This window comes from Molossus molossus, unplaced genomic scaffold (genome assembly GCF_014108415.1).
Source record: "Molossus molossus isolate mMolMol1 unplaced genomic scaffold, mMolMol1.p scaffold_m16_p_29, whole genome shotgun sequence".
Taxonomy (NCBI): Eukaryota; Metazoa; Chordata; class Mammalia; order Chiroptera; family Molossidae; genus Molossus; species Molossus molossus.
The window spans coordinates 409,476-434,767 of NW_023425365.1; the positions used below are offsets into that span (position 1 = coordinate 409,476).

Below are 25,292 nucleotides of genomic sequence, written 5' to 3' on the forward strand. Positions count from 1 at the left end.
CCTGGCCCTCACTCACGGCGTCCAGGGCGACAGCAAGTCCGCAGAGCCGGGGACGGCTCATGTGCTCTGCCGCAGTTGGGCCGGGTGAGGATGGCCGATCCAGACAGTGTGGGGCTCAGACCCATGCCCAGTGAGGCCGCCCCCCACTTAGAGCTGGTGAACCCCTGTTGGTGGCACGGTGGTGGCAGCTCTATTACATTTCCTCTGCATGCCAGTACTGGGGGGTGCTGGGCATAGAGGGGCCCGGGACCCTCGACACCAATTCCACCCCCTGGCTGCCTGGGAAACATTCCTTAAAGGGGAACTCCACTTAATAAGCCAGCTCCAGGGGACTGGGCAGCTGGCAGGCATTCCCAACTAAGCCTGGCGAACAGCAACTGTTCTCAAAGTTGATTCCACATTTCAGTGACCTGGGAACTTTTAAACAGCCTGAAGCCAAAGCCATATTCTAGACCCACGAAGTCACGACTTCCACGCTGGGACCTGGTATGGGTGGGTTCCAAGACTGCACTGAGTGTTTCCAGTGGGCAGAGTGGGAGCACTAGTGGGTTTCGGCCTTCCTGCTCAAGGCACGGTCGACGGCCCACGGTGTGGCAGCGCCGGGGAGCCCACCAGCAATGCAGACTTCCAGGCACCACTGGCCCTCGACTCGGGCTCTGCTGACGCACAAGGCCCTCGAGAGCTCTATTTGCACGTTGAGCCGAATACGTAGCAAACAGGATGCCCCTAATGGTACCTAATGGGGCCTGGTGACTGACATCATCTCCCTGAGTGGAGAATGGCGTGGCCATCATGACCCGGGGGAGGACGCACGCGAAGACCAAGGCCGGGAACGCTGTTCAAGGGGCGTCGCGAGCCTGAGAGTGTCTGGCCGACCCCCGCATCTGCACAGATCACCACGCACTCCGCCTGACTTCCCACACACCACCCACGCGCCCGAGGTTTTCTGTTTCATGAGCGACCAGACAGCAGGGAGCGCTGTGTGCTGGTCATCACCGCGGTCCCCAGGGCTGAGCACACTGCGATGTTAACAGTCTCACCGGCAGCACAGAGGGCTCAGGAGCTGCCCGTCAAGGGCCCCGGAACAAGGTTGCTTTGCTTACCGTCGATTTGTTTCTCCTGTATTACCAGATGTCAGCTTAATGTTAGTCAGCGTAGAGAAGGGGTGAGGGCCAAGGGCATGAAGCAGAAACGATACCAGGAACAGTGCCGGGGCTTCTGCACCCCCCTCCCTACGGGTCTGGCCCTTGTGGGGAGCTGGCGCTCCTATTTTGGCCCAGCCTGGAGCACCTGTCAGACCAGTGGCAGGAACCAGCTGGGAACGAACACACCCAGTCTCACCAGCTGCTGTGGCCAATCCCAGACTCTCACGGAGCCGGGTCGTCCCCTCTGGGGTCCATAATCACAGAGCAGCAGCTGCGGGGAACTAGGTCACGACCACCAGAGACATCACCACCTTCCAGCCAGGGAGTCAGAACTAAAGCTTTATTTCAATGTGTCATTATTTTCAGAACATCACGGGCAACTAGAAACTTGGATGCAAGGAGGATTGTTATAACTGCAGAGTAAGTAAAATGTGATAAATAATGGAATTATAACAAATACACTTTAATGTAAATCTACACAGACGTCCCACACATCCAAAAGTCATGCTCTATCAGTGCTGTGCCCACAGCTGTCCCGTGGGGTACTGAGTTCCCGGACGGCGCTCCAGGGGTGTCCACGGGTCCCACGAGCCACGGAGACTTCCCGATAGCTGATGTAAAAGCAACACATTACGTATCTTGAAAAAAAGGATCACAGAGCAACTTTTAAAAGGTTTAATATATTTTTTGGTCGTACAAAGAATGAGCAGTCCTGAACTATTTCAGACAGGGAAACCAGCATACCAGCCACGGCTACGTACAAATTGCGTCAAGCTTCAGAAGTGCAGCAAGACACACTACAGATGTGATTGGAAATAGCAGTTTTGGTCTGAGGAACAATCCGATGTTGCCCTTGTATCGGTCTTACTGTACTGGACATGCCCATGGCTTGTCACTGGATGGAGGACAGGCAGGGACAGAAGGGAACTCATGGAGTCCCAGGCTTATTTCCAGAGTGCCATCTTTAAATCAATATTTTGAGTCTTTTAACTAGTGGTGCTGGGTCAGAAATGACTGTCCCTATGCAACGTGGGGTGCATCCCAGGAATCGCAGCTACACATTTGGGATGGGGCCACCTACATGCTAACACATCGGATTCAGTGGCACCGACTCCTCAGCCCCAATCAACAGGGAGACTGCTCCCTTCATGGAAGATGATCTCCGAACAAAGACCCATGACGGAAGCACCCCCAGCCTTCCTGGAGACACACAGGCAAACACAGAGGGAGGAAATGGGGCCTGATGAGATCAGATGTCCAGTAATTACATGTTTCTCATACTGATGATGCGCTAAACATGTGAAAACATAGCCACTGGCCAGAGAGGGCAAAGCGATTCTGATGTGAATCAGCTGAAATGGGAGAGCTCACCCCAGAAGCCCTGTGACATCACAGCCTGTGGGAAATACCCTCTGTGCTGCTAGCAAAGTACCCCCTGAGACCTCCAAACCCCACATTGGCCACGAGGTCCTGCTTCCTTTTCCACTGAACCCATAGCCAAATTAAAAATGGATAACATTTCTCTGAGAACAGAAACAGAAAAAGGTTGAGACAAGTTGAAAGACAGATATCCTAGAACATCCACCAACGAGATGCCACTCGAAGGCCGTGGGACAGCCACCCGGACAGAACCAGCTGGCAGGAGGGCGCATCCCCGAGGGCTGGCAGGGGCCTGGCCAGGGCTCTGGGCTCCCGGTGGACACCCAGGCAGCTCCACACCCTCCCTTCTCGGGTTTTGTTCTAGGAGGCCATGGGTGGGAGACCACAGAGCCCACGGTTCTCAGGCCCCTTACACGCACTGAACACGTCCCAAGGGTGCAATCTTAGAAGGGTGAGGGCACGAGCCATTGGCAAGGAGCAGTCACCAGAAAGGGGTGGCTGAGGGTTTATCTCCTGGGAGCAGGGGCTGCCCAGGCGCTGCTGCCTCAGCCCTGCTCAGGAGGGGCAGGTGCAGAGAGAGCGCCCCCAAAGGGGAGTGTGCCATCCTCCCCCACTTGGCACCTCTGCCCGGGCTGCTGCTGCTGCCCCACATCCAGGACGCTCCCTGCGCCCACCTGGCAGCAGCCCTGAACCTCCTCATCTGTCTGCCAGGCCGGCCACAGACACTGCTGCAAGGAAGGTTCTGGACTGGGCCGGCCTGGGCTGTGCTTACTGCAACCAACAGGAGAACACACGGGATGTCAGTGGGAATTCCCAGGACGCAGAGCCCAGCCGGACTCCAGGACGCAGAGCGGTGAAGACCGGGCGGCTCTGCCCGGCCTGCCATCTCCAGCAACCGCCCGTCTCCACGCCGGCAGGCAGGGCCCGGCGGCGGCTGTAATTCGGTTTGCAGGAGTCAGGCCCACAGATCATTAGGAGGGAAGGATCAGCTTCCAGAGACAACACGGCATCGAACAGCTCTTAGGAGACGTGTAAGATAATCTACTGTTACTTGAAGACCATTTGCAGGAACAGAGTGTTACAGATCGGTGGTGGAAAAGACAGTGAAAACTTCTGTTTCAAAATATTAAGGTGCAAAGTGTGTCCGGGTCTGTGTCACTTACAGTGACTGTGCTTTGGCCTTCACTCGGCCTTGGTCGCTGTTACCCAGCTGGATGGAGATCCAGTTGTTTACAGGAAGAAAACCACCTTGGAAGAGAACAGATGTCTAAACACAGCTACTTTGTTACTTGTTTTTAAAATCGGAAGCCAGGAGGAAGTTGCACCCTCTGTGGGGTCAAGGAAGGCAACGTCACGGGTAAAACCTCTAAGTGCCGCGGGTGTCCCTAAGGTCACAATATCCTCAGTCACTGCAGGTTCCCAGCGCACACGCTCCAGGCGATCTCGTCCATCCTGGGCGTGAGCAGAAACACTCTAATCGATGACTGGCACCAGCCTGCTAGGCCTCGGGCGGTGAGGACACACCCCAGGGAGCCAAGGCCCACAGGCCAGCTGGGTTTGGGGAGTGAACATCCTCCCCGGGAGGAGGCGGTGGCGTTCCGTTTTAATCCAGCTAAAGAACAACGAAATGAAGCGACTTCGGCCTGGTCTTCTCCCCTCCCCCAAGGAGGGCACAGGCTTGTGAGCAGAGGGAAAAGCCTGGTCAGTGTTGGCACCTGCGGCTCCAGGGAACCTGCAGGGGACAGGGCCTCCGTGGGCGCACACCCCCGAGTGGCACGGCGTGCCCTCGCTCCCTGCCAGGCCCCGCTGTCAGTTCTCATTCTAACTGGCGGAAGGATTCCCTGATTCTGGAGAGGGGCTGAAGGTTGGTGGCTGAAATGCCTTCTTAAGGACAACAGGGCACGTCTCAGTCAAAATGCAGTAGGTTAGAGGGCATCGTACATGCTACCCTGACGACAGCGGGTTCCACGCGGAGGGGGAGGGGCAGGGGACGGACGGGACGAGGAGGGCGGTCACATGACCACGCACTTGCCCTTGAGCTTCTCCTTCCGCTTCTGCTGCTTGCTCTTCTTGCCGTCGATCTGCAGGCTGACGGTCCTGCGCTTCTCCAGGTTGAGCAGCTCCTGGAAGAGCTCCTTCACGTTGTGGTTGAGCTTGGCCGAGGTCTCCATGAAGGCGCACTTCCACTTGCGGGCCAGCGCCTCCGCCTCGCTGCTCTCCACCTCCCGGTTCGGGCTCTCGTCGCACTTGTTCCCCACCAGCATGATGGGGATGCTCTCCACGTCCCCCTTGATCTCGCAGATCTGCTCGTAGATGGGCTTGAGCTCTTCCAAGGACTGCCGGCTGGTGATGGAGTACACCAGGATGAAGGCATGGCCTTTGGAGATGGACAGCCTCTGCATGGCGGGGAACTGGTGGCTGCCCGTGGTGTCCGTGATCTGCAGGGTGCAGATGCTCTTGTCACAGCTGATGACCTGCCGGTAGGTGTCCTCCACCGTGGGGATGTAGCTCTCCCGGAAGGTGCCCTTCACGAACCTCAGGACGAGGGAGCTCTTGCCAACGCCACCCGCCCCGAACACGGCCACCCGGTAATCATTGCTCTGTTCCGGCATGGTGCTCGGGGCTCCAGCGACCAACCAGGGGGCACCTAGAAAGGAACCGGATGTTTGAGAGAATTACTAGCAAGCATCTCTTGGATCGCTTTACCCTCTTTAGATGGACCCTCTTTAGATGGACCCTCTTTAGATGGACCCTCTTTAGATGGACCCTCTTTAGATGGCTAAAACATGGAAGTGATACAGTCTGCTGCCACCCTCCCAACATTCACATTCAATTTCAAAGATTCTTCTGTTCTAAATCCAGTATGTATAGTGAATCCTCAGTTTCCAATGCAGCAGGCTATCTCCTCGGGGGCCAGCTGGGCCAGTCCGTCCCTCCTTGTGGGACCATGACCCTGAGCCTCTTCACTCACACATGTACCATCTACTGGAGGAAAGATGCCTACTCAGCCCAAGGGGGCAACATGAAGGGAAGCTGAGGGAGAGACAGCATTAACCGCAGGGAACGTGCACACACCCACGATCAGCTCATTGGCCGTTTCACCTGGAGTTCTGCAACACCCAACACTTTACCCAGAATATGTGGTTTGTTTTTTATGAGTGGTGGGACGGGGAACAATGAGGAGAAGGCTGTTGATATTTAGTCACTGTCCTTATTATCATAGTATCATGAAGTCCTCACCACCTGTCAGAATTGGTGTCATTTTCCCTTTTGTGCAATGAAGCAACTGGAAATAGAAGGAATTTGGGAAGGCAACGCCCATGCCCGGCAAAGCCAGTGAGCGGTGAGGCTGAAATGCAAACCCAAGTGTGACAGGCACCTCGCCCACCTGCAGACTGCTGGGCAGAGGGTGGGTCACAGGGGAGTGGCATGGGACGGGCACCTCGCCCACCTGCAGACTGCTGGGCAGAGGGTGGGTCACAGGGGAGTAGCATGGGACGGGCACCTCGCCCACCTGCAGACTGCTGGGCAGAGGGTGGGTCACAGGGGAGTGGGCACCACTCTGGCTGTCGGTGGTAAACTGTCTCTACAAGCAGCAAGAGTTGACAATGAATAAAAAATCTCAGAGAGTCCTTTCATTCAACAAAATTTTAATGGGTATAGCCCTGGCAGGTTTTCTCAGTGGTTAGAGCATCAGCCCGCAAACCAGAGAGACCCGGGTTTGGTTCCCGCTAAGGGCACGTGCCTCAGTTGAAGTTTGTCCCCGGCCCCGGTTGGGGAGGTGTGGTTGGCAGTCACTTGATGTGTCTCTCTCACATCAATGTTTCTCTCTCTCGTTCTCCCTCTCTCCCTCCTGCTCTATCTGAAGATAAATATAAAAATGTCCTCAGGTGAGGATAAAAAAATTTTTTAACGGGTATGGGTGCTTTATTTTTATGAATCATAAGGAGTCAAGCATTACAAAGAGAGTATTATAAACTACTATTTACAACCATTAAAATAGGGTAGAACAGGGTCTGTCTTCATCACAAACATCACCCCAATTCAGGCCCAAATGTACTTTCCTCCATACCGATTATGCAATATATTTCATCCTACCCCTTCTTTGGTAAAAAGGTCATAAAACACACACATACACAAAAGTGGAAAATTAAGCAACATTTACATTTCATTTTAGCTGAAGTCTACAAATTATGTGATAATATGAAAGAGGAAACCCATTTTCTCCAGGCAATCACTGTGATGACTTTCACTTTTCGAATTTCAGAGTAACCGTGGATTGATAATATAAGGAATTGCTCCACAACATCATTTGCAGAGGCCAGAACAAAATATTAAACATGATGTCCGGCCAGTATTGCTCAGCGGTTGAGCGTCGACCCTGCACCAAGAGGTCACTTGTTCGATTCCCGGTCAGGGCACATGCCCAGGTTGTGCGCCCGATCCCCAGTGGGGGGCATGCAGGAGGCAGCTCATTGATGTTCTCTCTCATCAATGTTTCTATCTCTCCCTCTCCCTTCCTCTCTCTCTCTCTCAAAAAATAAAATAGCTTCCAGTGTTATAAAATGTGTGTGTGTGTGTGTGTGTGTGTGTGTGTATTATACGAAACATGATTGGCCATGGCGGGGAGTGGCTGTGGCCAGTGAAGGGACATCAGACAAAGACAAGGAACTGGCATCCTGTGTGCACACCTCCAAATCTGCTCCAACACTCAGCTGTCCTCCTGCACACTTTGCATTCCCAAACCTACCAAGACGCTGAAGAAGCATCGACAGCTAACAGAAGGGTGTCAGGAAGTGCATGGTACAGAGGAAGAGCGCGAGAAAGCCTGCTGAGGAGCTCCACGCATCTAGGAAGCGTCCATGAGCTCACCATGCCCGTTCAGGAGCACAGCGCTGTGAGACATTGTTGTCTCTAAAAACCCGGTGGCCTGTGGAATCTGCTATGAAACTTCTCTCTGCTCCTCAGAATGAGGTGCACTTTGTGCTCAGAAGTATTGTGGGTTCTTTTTTTTTAGGTTTCTTTCTTTTTATAAAATTATTTTTATTAATTTATTTTTGTTATTGATGTTTCTCCTTTTTCCCCCATCGACACCTTCCTCCTCATCCCCCCGCCCTGTCCCCAGCATTGCTGTCTATGTCCATAGTTATGCACACATGCATATAAGATCTGTGGTTTATCTCTTCCCTCCCTGCCCCATTCCCCTCTACTGAGATTTGTCTCTTCTGTGTCTCTGGGTCTATTTTGTTCATCTGTTTGGTTTGTTCATTATATTCCACAAATAAGTGAGATCATGTGATATTTGTCTTTCTCTGATTGGCTTGTTTCACTTAACATAATACTCTCCAGGTCCCTCCATGTTGTCTCAAAGAGTAAGAGATCTTTCTTTCTTATTGCTGCATGGTACTCCATTGTGTATATGTACCACAGCTTTTTTATCCATTTGTCTACTGATGGACACTTGGGCTGCTTCCAGATCTTAGCTATTGTACATAGGGCTGCTATGAACATGGGGGTACATATATTTTTTCTGATTGGTGTTTCAGGCTTCTTAGGCTATATTCCTAGAAGTGGGATCACTGTGTCAAATGGCAGTTCCATTTTTAACTTTTTGAGGTAACACCATAGTGTTTCCCATAGTGGCTGCACTTTAGCTCCAGACTGCAGGGTCAGCATTTAGCCGGAAGAGAACATATCTTAGCAAGCTCTGTACCCAAAATCTCCTGGTATGCAGCTCACACTCATTCCACGTTTGATGAACATTTGGTCAATGTAAAATGTTTCCTTTATTGAACTGGCAACCAACATATAGAAAACAACAATCAAACATAAAAAAGAAGAATTTGTAGCTACTTTAATTCATTTATCCAAGAAATACCTGTTGAACTTTCTCTAAATGCCAGGCCCTTGGCTCCAGGTCAGCCAACAGCTATGCAGAGGACAGAACTAAGGCTCTGCTCTCATAGAATTTGGGGTCAAGTGGAGCAGACAGACATTGGAAAGATAACATCACAAAGGTTTAATAAATTACATCACAGTGGTGGCTGCAAAAGAGAGCTTTAAAGGAGCCTATCCAGCCTGGGAGGCACAACAGCTTCCCTGCGGAGCTGGCCTGGGAGGGGGAGCCTGGATGATGCGCCAGAGACTGACAGGTGACAGGTACACGGTCACTGAATTTATGAGAGCAGTCTGGGGCAATCACTCCATACCAATCTTCAACTTTCTAACAGTTTTTCCCCAAACTATATTCTTCCACCTCAGATTCATTCATTTTATAAGCATTTGTTAAAGAAAAAAAACAAAACAAAAAAAACCTCCAAATAATGTGCAAACTTGGTATCTACCCAATAGAAGCTCACAGCATTAGAAGACAAACATAGGAAAGGATACATTGTATCCCATTTGGTAGGTGCTACAGGCAGGGGAAGAACCTGGTGGGTATCTCATTCTCTCTGGAGCCCTCAGGAAAGATTTTGCAGAGGGCTAGGTGAACCTAGTGAAGCAATGAAAGGCACATATGTTGGTCAGAAAAAAGAACCTCATGAAACAAGAGTAGAATTAGAACCAATATTCAGGCCATGGTAGAACCATCCATATATAAATAGCACTCTAATAAGTAAATGAAAAAACAAGAAGAAGGCATGGAGCATGAGAGGAGAAGATCAAATGCCAAATCTGACATATACCAATAAGAGAACTCGGCATGTTATTTCCTTAAATGTTCTGCACTAGAGTTGCCCAAGCTAGAAAATGAGAGTAATAACACCACATTCTGCACAGAGCTTCTGTGGGATTCAGTGAGACAGTACACGATCAAGCACCTAGCGCTGTTGCCAGGGCTAAGGTCTCCGGCTATTTTCAGGAAGGACCAGACAGTAAAGGGAGTCACAGAGGAGCAGTAAGGAGAGTGGGGAAAACTGGAGAGATGATGAAAAAATGTCAAAGATAGATGTAAAAGATATTGAAGGTGTGCAGCTAAAGCAGTATATAAAGGGAAATTATAGCTACAAACACCTACATTACATGAGAACTAAGATCTCAAATCAGTAATGTAATCTTCCACCTTATTAGAGAAAAAGAGCAAACGAAACCCAAAGAAAGAAAAAATATTAGATTATACTGAAAATAAAATAATGAATATAAACACAGTAAGGATGAATCAATAAAACCAAAGAGTTGTTCTTTAAAAATATCAACAAAATTAACAACCATTTGTTAAACTGACAGAAAAAAAAGGTGGAAAGACTCAAATTACTAAAATGAGGAATGAAAGAGGAGACATTACTACTAACCTCACAGAAATAAAAAAGATTATAAGAGACTCCTATGACCAATGGTATGCCAACAAGTTATATGACTAAGGTGAAACAGATACAAACTACCAAAGCTGACTCAGAAAGAAATAAAAATGTAAACAGTCCTATAACAGGCAAAGATATTAGATATTAAATTAGTAATCAAAAAAACTATCCACAAAGAAAAGCCCAGGTCCACATGGCTTCCCTGGTAAAATCCAGCAAATATTTAAAGAAGAATTAATATCAATTCTTCACAAATTCTTAAAAAAAAAAAGAAATAAGAGAAAATGCTTCTCTCTCTTTCTGAATCCAGTGGTGCCCTGATACCAACACCAAAGATATCACAAGAAAACTATAGACTAGGATCTCTTATAGATGTGAAGATTCTCAGCAAAACACTAGCAAATGGAATTTATTAATGTATAGAACAAATTATACATCATAAGCAATATTAGGAATCCAAAGTTAGTTTAACATTCAAAAATTAATACAACACACCTTATCAATAAACTCCTATCAAAAAACAATAATTTTAGTAGATACAAAAAAAAGACTAAATTCAGCAACCATTCATGAAAACAAACAAAAAACCTTAAACCAGGAATAAAAGAGAACTTTCTCAATCAAATAAAGGGTTTATAATTTAAAACCCAGAACTAAAATAATACATAATGGTAAGAAACAATATTCTCTCCCTATGATTAGAAAAAAGGTAAGTGTCCACTCTTACCATTTCTTTCTCTTTTTTTTTTATTGAATTGTGATTATAATTTAACACTTGTTTAGACATAACCAGTCCTTCTTCCAGAACCAAATAAAGCACCAGTCAGAATCACAGAAAAGTAAGCACAATTAAGAATTTGTTTTTACATGGACAACAAAGCTGGGGACAGGGCCGGGGGTGGGGGGGATCAGTGGGGGGGAAAGGAGAAACATCTGTAACAAAAATAAATGAATTAATTTAAAAAAGCATTTGTTTTTGTCTTTTTTAGAGAGAAAAGGGTTTAAAAAACAGAAAGTTGCAAAAATAATTAAATGTAATGTTGTTATATCCTAATTGTTTAGGTGTGTTCTATAAATTCCAGATAAGTAAAATAATATAAAAATATATTTTCACTCTTTACAGAATAAAGAGAAAACCATGTTAATTACTCAATACTCTTGGATTCTCTTTACTCCTCCCACATATGAACTCACAAATATAAAACCTGATGCGCATTCATGTATATTCTGAAGTACAATCTCCAACAGACAAATATTTCTACATTTTGTGTGCAAAGTAGACACACACGCTCCACGGACAATAATCAATAAACACCAGTTGTTTTTAAGAAAAATGCTGTCGTAAAAATGTACTGCAGTACATATTGGTAGCAATTATGTACTTCTCAAAGTAATAACAGCTTTCAGACACAAATCTTCCAAACACTGTCTTTGAAGAGCTGTGAAGGGACTTGTCTCCAGTCTGAAGAGCACTTTGTCAGTAACCTTCTCAAGAACCAAGCCAGGTGAGAAATGCCTTTCTTTTTTCCTCCATGTGGTCAGCTGTACTCTTAGCGAAGGCATGATAGGGCGAGAAGATGCATTTCACACACCTTTAACACAGGTCTGTGACTTGTCAACTACAGACGCCACCTCTGATGTGGATGGTTTCGTTCAACCCATGTTCTTCTACCAACTTTAAAAAAAACGTGTTGTTTTTTTTTCTTTTATTTACTTAAGAGAGAGAGGAAGTGAGAGGGAGAGATAGAAACATCGATGAGAGAGAACATCAACTAGCCGCCTCCTGCACGCCCCCCACTGGGGGTGGGCCCACAACCTGGGCATGTGCCCTGACTGGGAATCAAACCAGTGACCTCCCGGTGTGTGGGTCGACGCTCAACCAGTGAGCCACTCCAGCTGAGCCATTTTACAATGTTCTAATACCCTCTACATTTACTGGAAGGGTCTGGTTTCCTCCCAACATTTTATGCAATGATTCTACCCATGCTTCTGGCTTTGAATATCTGTTTCTTTTGTGTTGAAAACTAAAAGCACTAACCCGTCTTCAACATTGTTCCAGGGCATACACCTACAACCTACTGCCTAAGTCCGCCAAAGCCACGTTGGTGTGAGAATGTTACAGTGCTGGTGGAATGTTACAGTGCCACTGTTGGAATATCCGGTCCTGCTCCCCTAAAGGCCTGCAGTTGATTCGATGTTGCCGAAATAGCATCTCCCTCCCGAGAGCGCTGGAGCAGAAAGCCGCTTGCTATATTTAGCAGCTGCTGGACTGGGCAGGAGCCTGGGCCGGTGAATGAAGAGAACACCTAGAGCAGTTTGCTGCTGCTGCTGGGTGTCAGATCCTCCACAGCCCAGTCCAGCTCCCAAAGCAGTACCTAAACCAGTACCAGTTCCAGACATTGTGCCCAAACCAGTGCTGCATCCAAAACCTTTGCTCTGGGTGCCACCGAGGTGCCCTTAGTGCCAGTGTTCCCTGGCGCACAAAAGCTAAATGCAGAGCCTGCCGTTGCAGACGCTGCCCACACCCTCTGAGGGCACCCATGGGGGCTGCGGGCTGCAGTGGTGCCCAAGGGAGACCCACGTTCAAAGGCCATGTCGCAGGAGCAAGGGACCAAGAAGCTGCTCCCCGGATACTCGGCACACTCCCTCACCGTTTCCAGTCAACAGTCTACTGGAGGTTTCAGCCTGGAGAATAAGGCAAGAAAATGAAATAAAAAGGTATCTATTTCTGTACAGAAGAGGGAAGAAATAAAACTATCTTTTTGGCCCTGGCTGGTTTGGCTCAGAGTGTCGCACTGTGGACCAGAGAGGCCCAGGTTCGGTTCCCACAAAAGGCATGTAACTTGGTTGCAGTTTGTCCCAGGCCCCGGTTGGGATTGTGTGGGTGGCAGCCACTCGATATGTATCTCTCACATTGACATTTCTCTCTGTCTTTCTTCCTCCCTCTCTCCCTCTATCTGAAGATAAATGCAAAATTGTCCTCCGGTGAGGATTGAAAAAAAAAACAACAAAAAACTATCTTTTTGTAGATGACATGACCTTATCTACAGAAAATCCTATAAAAATTAAAACAAATAACCTACTTCAGGAAAGTTTTAGAAGACAATGTCCATATAAAAATCAACTGTTACCTGGCCGGTTTGGCTCAGCAGTTAGAGCATCGGCCTGCGGTCCAGAGAGACCCGGGTTCAGTTCCCGCTAAGGGCACGTACCTCCGTTGCAGTTTGTCCCTGGCCCTGGGTGGGTCGGGTCGTGTGGATGGCAACCACTTGATGTGATCCTTTCATGTCAATGTTTCTCTCTTTCTCTCTCTCTCTCTCTCTCTCTCTCTCTCTCTCTCTCTCTCTCTCTCTCCCTCTCTCTACCTCCCACTCTATCTGAACAAAAAATAGAAAAATGTCCTTGAGTGAGGCCAAAAATAAATCAACTGTGTTTATATGCATGTCCACTGAACAATCTGAAAATGAAACCAAGTCACTTGATGTCCTTTCATTATATTGATGAAATGTTGTAGGAGCTTAGTTCTTATTTAGGTCAATCAGCCTACGGTCACATAGTTTTGTTATACATCATTTTGCTACAGCTTCGAGAAACTACTGACAACATGAAATGAGGACTTCCTGTATTCCCCAAACCACCTACTAATTCAATGCAATCTCTTTAAAGTCCAAACTGCTTTAAAAAATTAACAAACTGAACCCAGCATTTATATGAAACTCTAAGAGGCCCAGAACAGTCAAACAATGTGGTATAACAACAACAAAATGTTGGAGAACACGTACTTCTGGATTTCAAACTCATCACGAGGCTACAATATTGAAGACAATGTTTTGTTGGCACAGGATGGACTTATACATAAATGAAAACATCCAGAATCCAGAAATAAATGACCACATCTATAGCCAAGGGATTTTGACAAAGATGCCAAGAAAATGCAATACAGACAGAACAGTCTCTTCAACAAATGATGCCGGAACAATGGGATTCACACACACAAAAGAATGAAATTGGATCCCTTCCTCACACCCTATAAAGACATTCACTCAGAATGGAGCAAAGGTCTAAATGTAAGACAGGAAACTATAAAACTCTTAGAAGAATCTATAGGCATACATTTTTATTATCTTTGATTTGGCAATGTTTTATTAAGTGTGACAACAAAAGCATAAGCAATAAGATTTTTTAAAAATAGGTCAATTTGACTTTATCAAAATTAAAATCTTCAGTGCATCAAAGGGCATTACTAAGAAAGTGAAAAGACAACCCACAGAATAGAACATTTTTGCCAATCATATATCTGAAAAGGATTAATTCTATATAAGACTATATAAAGGACCCCTATATATGTAATATTAACAAAAAAACTATTTTAAAAATGGGCAAAGGATTTGAATACACTTTTCTCCAAAAAAGCCATACAAATGGTCACTAAGCACATGAAATCATAAAATCAAAATCACTATAAAATACCACTTCACACCCATTAGAGGGCTATGATAAAAAAAAAAAAACAAAAAAAAACAGAAACCAGAAAATATAGATGCTGGCAGGATGTGGAGAAACTGGAACTCTCGTGCTTTGCTGAGTGTAAATGGCATACCTGGCTCTAAAACCCCCTACCACTTCTTCAGGAAGGCGAGCACAGCCCCGGCCAGTGTGGCTCAGTTGGTTGATCGCCGAACCATGCATTGAAAATCTGCTGGTTTGATTCCCAGTCAGAGCACATGTCCAGGTTGTGGGTTTGATCCCCTGCAGGGCACATACAGGAGGCAACCAATCGATGTTTCTCTCTCACATCAATGTCTCTTCCTCTCTCCCTCTCCCTCCTCTCTCTCTAAAGTCAATGAAAAAAAATATATATTTTTTAAAAAAGTAAACATAAAACAACCACATTACCCGTAATTTCTCTTCTAAGCAAATTCCCATGAGAAATAAAAACATAGTCACACACAAAAACTGTATAAGAATGTCCCTGGTAACATTATTCATAAAAGCCAAAACATGGAAGCAGTACAAACATCCAGCAGCTAATACGTGGCAAGTAAAACATGGTCCCTCCGTGCAATGAGCCACAGTCAGCAATAAAGACACATGAGATACTGCCGCTATAGCACAGTGAGCCAAGTGAAGGATGTCAGGAACCGAAGACCACCCACACTGTCTGGCTGTACTTACAAGAGATGCACAGAAGTGTAAATCTATAAAGACAGAAAATATATTTGTGGCTGCCTAGGGATGATGCTGGGGGGGGGGGCATTTGGTGGGGGCGTTCAGGGTTTTTCTTGAGTGATGCAAGTATTCAAAGACTGATGGGGTGATCATTGCATAGCCCTGTGGATATGCTAGAAACTACTGAATTGGATGAGTTATATTTCAATGAAGTTGTTATTTAAAAAAACAAAAACAAAAAAAACAGGCCTGGTCAGTGTGGCTCACTGGTTGAGTGTCAACCCCTGCACCAAGAGGTTGCTGGTTCAATCCCCAGTCAGGGTACATGCCCAGGTTGTGGGCCCGATCCCCAGTGGGGAGCATGCAGGAGGCAGCCCATTGATGTTCTCTCTCACGGATGTTTCTATCTCTCTCTCCCTCTCCCTTTCTCTCTTTCTCAAATCAACAAAGAAAAACAAAATTTTTAAAAAATAAAATAAAAATAAAAATAAACAGAAGACATTGGGAGGGGCAGGAATGGACTGTGTCTGATGTCATCATCTGCTGGTCTGAAACGACTCACAGCTCTGAAGGAAAAGGTCCAGAGACCCGGGTGTGAGACTGTTGCAGCTCACAGCCTCGGCCTGGTTCCCCACAGCCACGCAATGCAGACAGCCCGTGCTCCAGCAGAGGTGACAAGTGAGCAGTGGGAGACTCGTGCTGTCCAGTCAGCACACTGAGTGAATGCAGACGCATGCGAGGAGCGGTGGGGTCTGACGGCCGAGAGGCCCGGCACCCTGGGCCGGCCAAGTGCTCGACCTGCCGCCCGCCTGCATATGGGTGGTGGCTACAAAGCTGTAAATGCTGGTAAAAGGTGATGGTCAGCCTATTCTGAATACTTTTATTCTTTTAAAATTATGGAAGGGAGCCCGCTGGTGTGGCTCAGTGGATGGAGCGTCGTCCCATGGACGGAGAGGTCCCAGTTAGACTCCTGGTCAGAGCACGCCTGGGTTGCAGGCTCCGTGCCAAGTAGGGGGCGTGCAGGAGGCCGCTGATCAATGTTTCTCTCTCACATGATGTTTCCATCTCTCTCTCTCTTTTCCTTCCTCTCTCGCTAAAAAAATCAATTAAAAAAATGTTCTTTAAAATTATGGAAATGAAATACCAAAATTTTAAAGAAGTAACTGAAAATTGGGAACTCCGATAGAATTCATTCTCAGATCCCAGGTTAAAACTCTTGTTGTTAGCTATCAGGTATGATAGAATTGGAAGGCAGGCTTTTCACTGGGAGGCTGGCAACATTGTAGCCATGGGGTAGGTGGAAAAGGGGGCCGGCGGAATGTGCGAGAGCTGAAGTCTTTTCGCCCTGGGCTGGAGCCATGGGAACTGAGGGGATGGCTAGAGACCAGAGTGTAGATTTCTCCCTGAAGATATTCGGGGATTAAGGAAAGGAGAAGGGGTCCTCGCTATAGGGCAGGAGTTAAAGGAACCAAACAGATTACCTGCCGAGGTCTGGGAAGGCTGTCCCCTGGGGCAAATCGGGAAGAAAGCAGGAGTCACCGGGACCAGGATCACGCCACAGGGTGGTCTTCCAGGAGAGAAGCGAGTGTGGGCAAAGCACAGGGCACCTGTGCAAGCCAACCCAAACCACGCCTGCCGTCTCCGCTGAAAACTGTGAGACAAACACATGACAAAAGGCATGATGCATGCATTTGTTTTGAAAAAGATTACGGAATCCTCTTTCCTTCACACCCGGGCCCTTTCCTTCCACAGCCTCCATCTCTCTTTCCAGAAATAACCACTGTCAAAAAGAAATGAAACTCAGTTGTCACGTGCTGGTGTTCACCTTTATAACTTTAAACATTCATTGCTTAAATAATAGATATGAACGTCTATTATTTTTTTGCAACTACCGTTGACATGCAATATTAGTTTTCTTTAAATATTTTTTCATTATTGAATTTAGAGAGAGAGGAAGGGAGAGGGGGAGAGAGAGAGAAACATTGATGAGAGAGAACATCGACTGGCCGCCTCCTGCACGCCCCCCACTGGGGATCGGGCCCACAACCTGGGCATGTGCTCTGACCAGGAATCAAACCGGTGACCTCTTGAGCCACACCAGCCAGGAGAGATTTGCTTCTTAGTGGGAAACATCTCCTGATCAAAAAGAAGAGTTTGAACTATATGGTTCACCTTTTTCCAAAGAAGCGGAACCCTGTGTCAGGGACGTGGTCTCACAGGGCTGTGGAGACCCTGGCCAGGCCAGTGGGAAGCAGCTGCCACACCTGCACCAGCTGACGAGGCAGGAGGGCGTCTGAGAACTCATTGCAAGACTCTTAACATCTGCACAGAGGAAACACGTGGGGAGAAACAGGCCTTCTTGGGACAGAAGGGGTAGAATACATTATCCTTCAAGAGTTGCACTATCCAGAGGCAAATAGGCCCACAGCTTAAGCACAGAAATAAGAGTCACGATGTTTGTCTGCAGCCACACACCTGCACACTTACACATGAGTAAGACAGTGCATTTTAAGTTATGTGCGTTTTGCCACAGTAAAAACACGTGCTGGTATGTAAACATCTTTAGCAACAACAGAACCATGACCCCAAGGCTGCGATCACCCAGCACACACAGTCAGCACCCACGTTATACAGCACGAGGGTGTCATCTGATCTGACAAAGCCAAAAGTGTCAAATTTCCCAAGATCAATTAAAATGAGCACCTACTTCCTGAACTGAATTTTGTGCTCTATTGAAGGTGATGCGAAGCGTGTCAGCCGGAGCAGTAAAACAAACCTGCAGACTGCGTTGTCCAACGTGGCAGTCGCTCGGCCCCGGAAATGCAGCTGGACTTGATGAAGTCGCCCTGCACTGAATGCTGAACACTTAGTTCAAAGAATGTGTCCAAATTGTGTCTATCAGCAGACAAGCGGATAGAGAGGCTGTGCTACATTCGCACAATGCAACACCACTCTGCTATGGAAACAAGACAGTGTTTCATGCTGAGTGAAAGAAGCCAGTCAGAGAAAGACAAGTGCCACAGGATCTCACTTATTTGGGGAATATAATGAACAAAATAAGCTGATGAGCCAAAAAGACCCAGAGACACAGAAGTAGGGTTCAGACGGACAGACCTCAGGGCAGGGGGGAGGAGGAGATAAACCAAAGCACTATATCCCCTATACGTAACCAATGGACATAGACAACAATGCGGGGGGGGGGGTCAGAAGGAGGGTGTCTGGGGGTGGGGGAGGAGAAACATCTGTAACAAAAGTAAATTAATAAAAATTGCAACAAAAGAAAACACACACACGCAAAAAAAGAAAGACCATGTTACCCTTTGCAACAGCATGGAGGGACCTGGAGAATATTGCGCTGAGTGAAATAAGCCAGTCAGAGAAAGACAAGTACCACATGACCTCACTGCTCTGTAGAATTTAATGAAGTAACTGAACTACCAAGCAAAATAGAGACAGACTCATAGACATGAATAACTCATAGACTGCTCTGGGGGGGCGGGTGTTGGGAGGGTAGGTAGAGGGGTTAAGTAAAAAAATGAGAGAGAGAGAACTCATGGACATGGACAGTAGTGTGGTGACTGTGGGGGGCAGGGGGTAGGTGGAAGAGGGCATCTCAGGGATAAATGGTGATTAAAAAATAAAATAAAAATGCAAAAAGAATATTAAGTATTTCATTTGCAGTTTTGATATTGATTACAAGTTGAAATGATAATATACATAATCACTGGGTAAAGTAAAAAATTTAAATTAACTTTACCTGTGTCTTGTCACTTTTTATTTATTTATTTTTTATTTTTGCATTTATATTCAGATAGAGTGGGAGGGAGAGAGAGAGGAAGAGAGAGAGAGAGAAACATCAATGTGAGAGAGATACATCGACTGGCCGCCACCCACATGACCCCAACTGGGGCTGGGGACGAACTGCAACCGAGGTACGTGCCCTTAGCGGGAACCGAACCCAGGTCTCTCTGGCCTGCGGGCCGATGCTCTGCTGAGTCAAATCGGCCAATGCATGTGTCTTGTCATTTTTTAAAATGCCATCCCTAGGAAACGCAAAGTTACACACATGACGAACATGTGTATTTACTGGTCTACACTGCTCTAGAACATAGAAACCACCCTCCAGCTTCCTTCGGCAAAGTTTAACCACACAGCACACATAACCTAGTATATTACAGAATGTAAATGAATGTGACTTTTCGTAAAACTTAACATCCTCTTCTCATTGACAGTGAAAGGCACCACAAGCCACTGCGAAAAGACTTATTTTTCTGCTGTGAAAGAACACGACACCACAAAACAATGGATGGCGACATGCCGTCCTCTGAGTCCTCGGGGAACAGAGAAGAAAGCCGAAGTTTGAGTAGGGTGGTATGGGACGTTTCACAGGGAGCCCCGGGCTACCAGCTCGAAGGGACAGACGCACTCGGGGCCTCCGCGCTGCCGCTGGCTGGAATCAGCCTCGCCCCGCAGGAGCCTGGGCCCCGGACTCTCAGCATCTTTGCCTTTTCCTCCCCTGTTCCCTGAGAAGGAATCCCTGAAGGAGGGGTCCCTCACCGGCCCCTCACCGCATTCAACCCAAACACGTCACAAACGGCCGACACCCGGACCGACGGCCTCTGCTGCCCAAGCGCATTTCTGAGGCAGCCAAGGAAAAGTGTACCGGGAAGATGAGTGACTCTTTAAAGAGCCATTAGTACGTTTTTGAAAAATCTACCTGTGTGTAACCACTCGGGATGGCAAGGTCAATGGGAACAAAGGTTACAAAGGGTGTGTGGTACCATCACAGACAACCGGAGGAGAGGGGATCCGGGGCGTCCTTCATCAGTCCGCGGGAACAGCAAAGGAGCCATAGCCCAAAACAGGCAGGTACTGGGTAGCACGCGTTTGGATGACGTTTTCTTTGTTTTTCATGTATAGAAGAGCATTCATGAGATAGAGTCTTTACGATATTTTATATGGAGAGAAGGAGCAAACGCAAAAATATTTTCTGCCACATGCTGGGTCACCAGTTACCTTGCGACAAAGAAAACGTAAATGCTGTGGACCCAAAGGGCTCAAATTGCATGTTTTTCATGTATAAAAATGCTACTGCTCTAAACCCACTACCGTTTTCTGTGTGGCAGGAGGCTTTTCCTAGTGTGCTATGTAGCAGGTGTTTTTCAAACCTAAGTACCCTTCCTCCAGCCCTGTAATATAAAGGTGGCGTTTAAGTATGAGCTGGGCCTGGCCGTGTGGCTCAGTGGTTGAGCATCGACCCTGCACCAAGAGGTCACTGGTTTGATTCCCAGTCAGGGCACATGCCCAGGTTGTGGGTCCGATCTTCAATGGGGAGCATGCAGAGGCGGCCAGTCTATGTTCTCTCTCATCGATCTCTATCTCTCTCTCCCTCTCCCTTCTTCTCTCTCTAAAATAAATAAAGAAAATAAATTAAATATAAGTTGGGGATACAGTACCTGCTTTGCAAAAAAAAAAAAAGAGATGTATAGAAATGCTTCCACCAATACATGATTTTGCCAAAAGCAATGCAAATGTGTCCCTAAAAAGTTTTCCTGGTCTTAAAAACTTGAAGACCAGTTCTCTCAGGAAGTCCAAGTTCTCCCAAATGGAGGCCTACCATGGGTGTAGGTGCATTTTGTGAAACACATCAATGCAACCTTTCAGTTACATTTCATGAAAGCACATGGATGAACCTTTCAGTTACATTTAGTGAAACACATCAATGCAACACCTGTCAGTTACATCGAGCCCACGGAGCCGACGAAGCGAGAGAGGCCAGAGAAGCACCGCCTGGAAGTCGCCGTCCGAACAAACATGTGAGTTGGCGGCGTGAACTCGGGCGCTGGGGGAAGAAGTCCCAGGCCGGCTGACGGAAGCACAGGAGCATATACAGATTCCAGACACTGAGTTCTAGGACGGTGGACGAGTGCAGGAAGGAAGGAAGGTCGATGCGGCCGGAGAAGCGATGGGTAGGGGACGGCGCTGGGGGGGTGCAGAGGCAGCTTTCCCGGGAGACAGCCAAGAGGCCACTGAGGGTGTTGGGTAGAGAAGTGGCATGCTGGCCCTGCTGCAGTGGGACCTCCTGAGGCCTCTGATGGACAAGAGCGGAAGCATGAGCCCTGGGGAGAGGTGCTGGCAGGGGACAGGGTGAATGTCACCGCTCCCAATGAGCTCACCAGGAAGACAGCCTCCCACCTCCGCCCGTGTAATGCTTCCCCTTCTGCTAAATTCACCCTCCCGGGGGTGGCATCTGGTTCCAGGACGTCGGGTACCAACCACATGCTAATCCCTGCCAGGCAGGCCCGGGCCAGGCCTCTCCCGCACCACGGGCTGGCAGGCCCCTCTTCCTGGACACTACCCCTCGCAGGCCTTGGCGACGACCCAAAGACAACATGTGCAGAACCGAACTCCCCATGGGGCCCGGAGCTGCTCCCCTTCTCTGCCTCAGGCAACCTCTTCCTTCCAGCCCACACTCGCGTGGTCCTCCCCACCCCTCTGGTTTCCTGTGTCTCAGGTCAACCCAGCAGCCAAGTGTGTGAGTGGTACCTTCGAAGCATGTCCACACCTGACCACGAATCACCTCCCCCACTGTTCCCATGCTTCCCAAGAGACTGTCACCTCTTACCAGGACCACTGCAGTGGCCTCCTAAGTGGTCAGTTTGTCTCAGGCCTTGAGCCCCTCCAGTGAGCTCCCCACTCAGGTACCGGATCACACCATCTCCGTGGGAACCCTCCTCTGCCACCCTCTCCCTGAGAACAGCAGCTCAAGGCTCTGCCCCCTCCTGCACCCTCACCTCCTACGTTTTCTCCCCTCTCCTACTCCATGCCAGCCACACTGGTCCCCTCAGGGCCACCTGGACACACCTGGCATGCTCTCCTGCCTCGGAGCCTTTGCACCGGCTGTCCCCTCCACCGGTCTCTCTCTTCCTCCCTGCCCCCCGGGCCTCTGTTCAGCCATCGCTTCTCAGTGAGAACTTCCCTGACCCCGCACCTGACTTACATCCCACCCTGGCAGTGCGTGACCTCATCCTGCTTTCTTTATCCCGTAGCACAAATGCCTTCCTGACATACCATAGATTTTACACTTGAAAAATGTGTGATAATCCTGGTGGGTGATGAGCTCCCTGAGGGCTTTGTATCCGTTCTGTTCACTACTGTCTCCCCAAAGCTTGAATGCAGGAGAGTCTGCTCTTAACCGGGAGTGAGCAGCCCGGGGAGGCCAGGCCGAGTGAGCTGCGTGATCAGAGGCAGCAGGCAGCATCTCCACTTGGCCGTGCACCTGTGGTCCCATCTGCACGTCACTGGGCTGAGTGGGATCTCTGATGTTGCTTCCATCCTGCAACAAGGACCAGAGTGGACCACACCACCATCTCAATGACAGGGCAGTGCTACTGCTGGGGAGGCCCCACCTCGGCCCTCGGCTGTGTGAGCACTAACAACACCGGACCAAGACCACCTGCAGGCCGCTGCGGCACCGAAGGTCAGAATGCACAGGTGGGAGTCCCTGAGGTCGGGATGCACAGGGGGGAGTCCCTGAGGTCGGGATGCACAGGGGGGAGTCCCTGAGGTCGGGATGCACAGGTGGAGTCCCTGAGGTCGGATGCACAGGTGGGAGTCCCTGAGGTCGGGATGCACAGGGGGGAGTCCCTGAGGTCGGATGCACAGGTGGGAGTCCCTGAGGTCGGAATGCACAGGTGGGGTCCCTGAGGTCGGATGCACAGGTGGGAGTCCCTGAGGTCGGGATGCACAGGTGGGGTCCCTGAGGTTGGGATGCACAGGGGGGAGTCCCTGAGGTCGGATGCACAGGTGGGAGTCCCTGAGGTCGGGATGCACAGGTGGTGGTCCCTGAGGTCGGGATGCACAGGGGGGAGTCCCTGAGGTCGGATGCACAGGAGGGAGTCCCTGAGGTCGGATGCACAGGTGGGAGTCCCTGAGGTTGGGATGCACAGGGGGGAGTCCCTGAGGTCGGGATGCACAGGGGGGAGTCCCTGAGGTCGGATGCACAGGTGGGAGTCCCTGAGGTTGGGATGCACAGGGGGGAGTCCCTGAGGTCGGGATGCACAGGGGGGAGTCCCTGAGGTCGGATGCACAGGTGGGAGTCCCTGAGGTTGGGATGCACGGGGGGGAGTCCCTGAGGTCAGATGCACGGGGTGGGGTCCCTGAGGTCGGGATGCACAGGTGGGAGTCCCTGAGGTCGGGATGCACAGGTGGGAGTCCCTGAGGTCGGGGTGCACAGGGGGGAGTCCCTGAGGTCGGGATGCACAGGTGGGAGTCCCTGAGGTCGGGGTGCACAGGGGGGAGTCCCTGAGGTCGGGATGCACAGGGGGGAGTCCCTGAGGTCGGGATGCACAGGTGGGAGTCCCTGAGGTCGGGGTGCACAGGGGGGAGTCCCTGAGGTCGGGATGCACAGGGGGGAGTCCCTGAGGTCGGGATGCACAGGTGGGAGTCCCTGAGGTCGGGATGCACAGGGGGGAGTCCCTGAGGTCGGGATGCACAGGGGGGAGTCCCTGAGGTCGGATGCACAGGTGGGAGTCCCTGAGGTTGGGATGCACAGGGGGGAGTCCCTGAGGTCGGGATGCACAGGGGGGAGTCCCTGAGGTCGGATGCACAGGTGGGAGTCCCTGAGGTTGGGATGCACGGGGGGGAGTCCCTGAGGTCAGATGCACGGGGTGGGGTCCCTGAGGTCGGGATGCACAGGTGGGAGTCCCTGAGGTCGGGATGCACAGGTGGGAGTCCCTGAGGTCGGGGTGCACAGGGGGGAGTCCCTGAGGTCGGGATGCACAGGTGGGAGTCCCTGAGGTCGGGGTGCACAGGGGGGAGTCCCTGAGGTCGGGATGCACAGGGGGGAGTCCCTGAGGTCGGGATGCACAGGTGGGAGTCCCTGAGGTCGGGGTGCACAGGGGGGAGTCCCTGAGGTCGGAATGCACAGGTGGGGTTCCTGAGGTCGGGATGCACAGGTGGGAGTCTCTGAGGTCGGAATGCACAGGTGGGGTCCCTGAGGTCGGGGTGCACAGGGGGGAGTCCCTGAGGTCGGGATGCACGGGGGGGAGTCCCTGAGGTCAGATGCACGGGGTGGGGTCCCTGAGGTCGGGATGCACAGGTGGGAGTCCCTGAGGTCGGGATGCACAGGTGGGGTCCCTGAGGTCGGGATGCACAGGTGGGGTCCCTGAGGTCGGGATGCACAGGTGGGGTCCCTGAGGTCGGGATGCACAGGAGGGAGTCCCTGAGGTCAGAATGCACAGGTGGGGTCCCTGAGGTCGGGATGCACAGGTGGGGTCCCTGAGGTCGGGATGCACAGGTGGGGTCCCTGAGGTCGGGATGCACAGGTGGGGTCCGTGAGGTCGGGATGCACAGGAGGGAGTCCCTGAGGTCGGGATGCACAGGAGGGAGTCCCTGAGGTCGGGATGCACAGGGGGGAGTCCCTGAGGTCGGGATGCACAGGAGGGAGTCCCTGAGGTCGGGATGCACAGGTGGGGTCCCTGAGGTCGGGATGCACAGGTGGGGTCCCTGAGGTCGGGATGCACAGGTGGGGTCCCTGAGGTCGGAATGCACAGGAGGGAGTCCCTGAGGTCGGGATGCACAGGAGGGAGTCCCTGAGGTCGGGATGCACAGGTGGGAGTCCCTGAGGTCGGGATGCACAGGAGGGAGTCCCTGAGGTCGGGATGCACAGGTGGGAGTCCCTGAGGTCGGGATGCACAGGTGGGGTCCCTGAGGTCGGGATGCACAGGAGGGAGTCCCTGAGGTCGGAATGCACAGGAGGGAGTCCCTGAGGTCGGGATGCACAGGAGGGAGTCCCTGAGGTCGGAATGCACAGGAGGGAGTCCCTGAGGTCGGGATGCACAGGTGGGGTCCCTGAGGTCGGGATGCACAGGAGGGAGTCCCTGAGGTCGGAATGCACAGGAGGGAGTCCCTGAGGTCGGGATGCACAGGTGGGAGTCCCTGAGGTCGGGATGCACAGGAGGGAGTCCCTGAGGTCGGAATGCACAGGAGGGAGTCCCTGAGGTCGGGATGCACAGGAGGGAGTCCCTGAGGTCAGAATGCACAGGAGGGAGTCCCTGAGGTCGGGATGCACAGGAGGGAGTCCCTGAGGTCGGAATGCACAGGAGGGAGTCCCTGAGGTCGGGATGCACAGGTGGGGTCCCTGAGGTCGGGATGCACAGGAGGGAGTCCCTGAGGTCGGAATGCACAGGAGGGAGTCCCTGAGGTCGGGATGCACAGGTGGGGTCCCTGAGGTCGGGATGCACAGGAGGGAGTCCCTGAGGTCAGAATGCACAGGTGGGGTCCCTGAGGTCGGGAT

General features: G+C 50.1%; 1 protein-coding gene across 3 annotated transcripts in view; it reads right to left on the reverse strand.

Moving 5' to 3' along the window:
* Positions 1-1,515: 1,515 nt before the first annotated feature.
* Positions 1,516-25,292, reverse strand: part of DIRAS2 (DIRAS family GTPase 2) — a 35,321-nt gene continuing 11,544 nt past the window's right edge. For 2 of the 3 annotated variants that reach the window (XM_036278516.1, XM_036278515.1), the window contains exons 2-3: positions 16,477-16,646; positions 1,516-5,172 (exon numbers count right to left, since the gene is read on the reverse strand). In XM_036278516.1, the coding sequence (XP_036134409.1) occupies positions 4,538-5,137 (600 nt within the window). In that variant the 5' untranslated portion in view covers positions 5,138-5,172; positions 16,477-16,646 and the 3' untranslated portion in view covers positions 1,516-4,537. The remainder of the gene's footprint in view (positions 5,173-16,476; positions 16,647-25,292) is intronic. The other variant, XM_036278517.1, reaches the window with a different exon arrangement.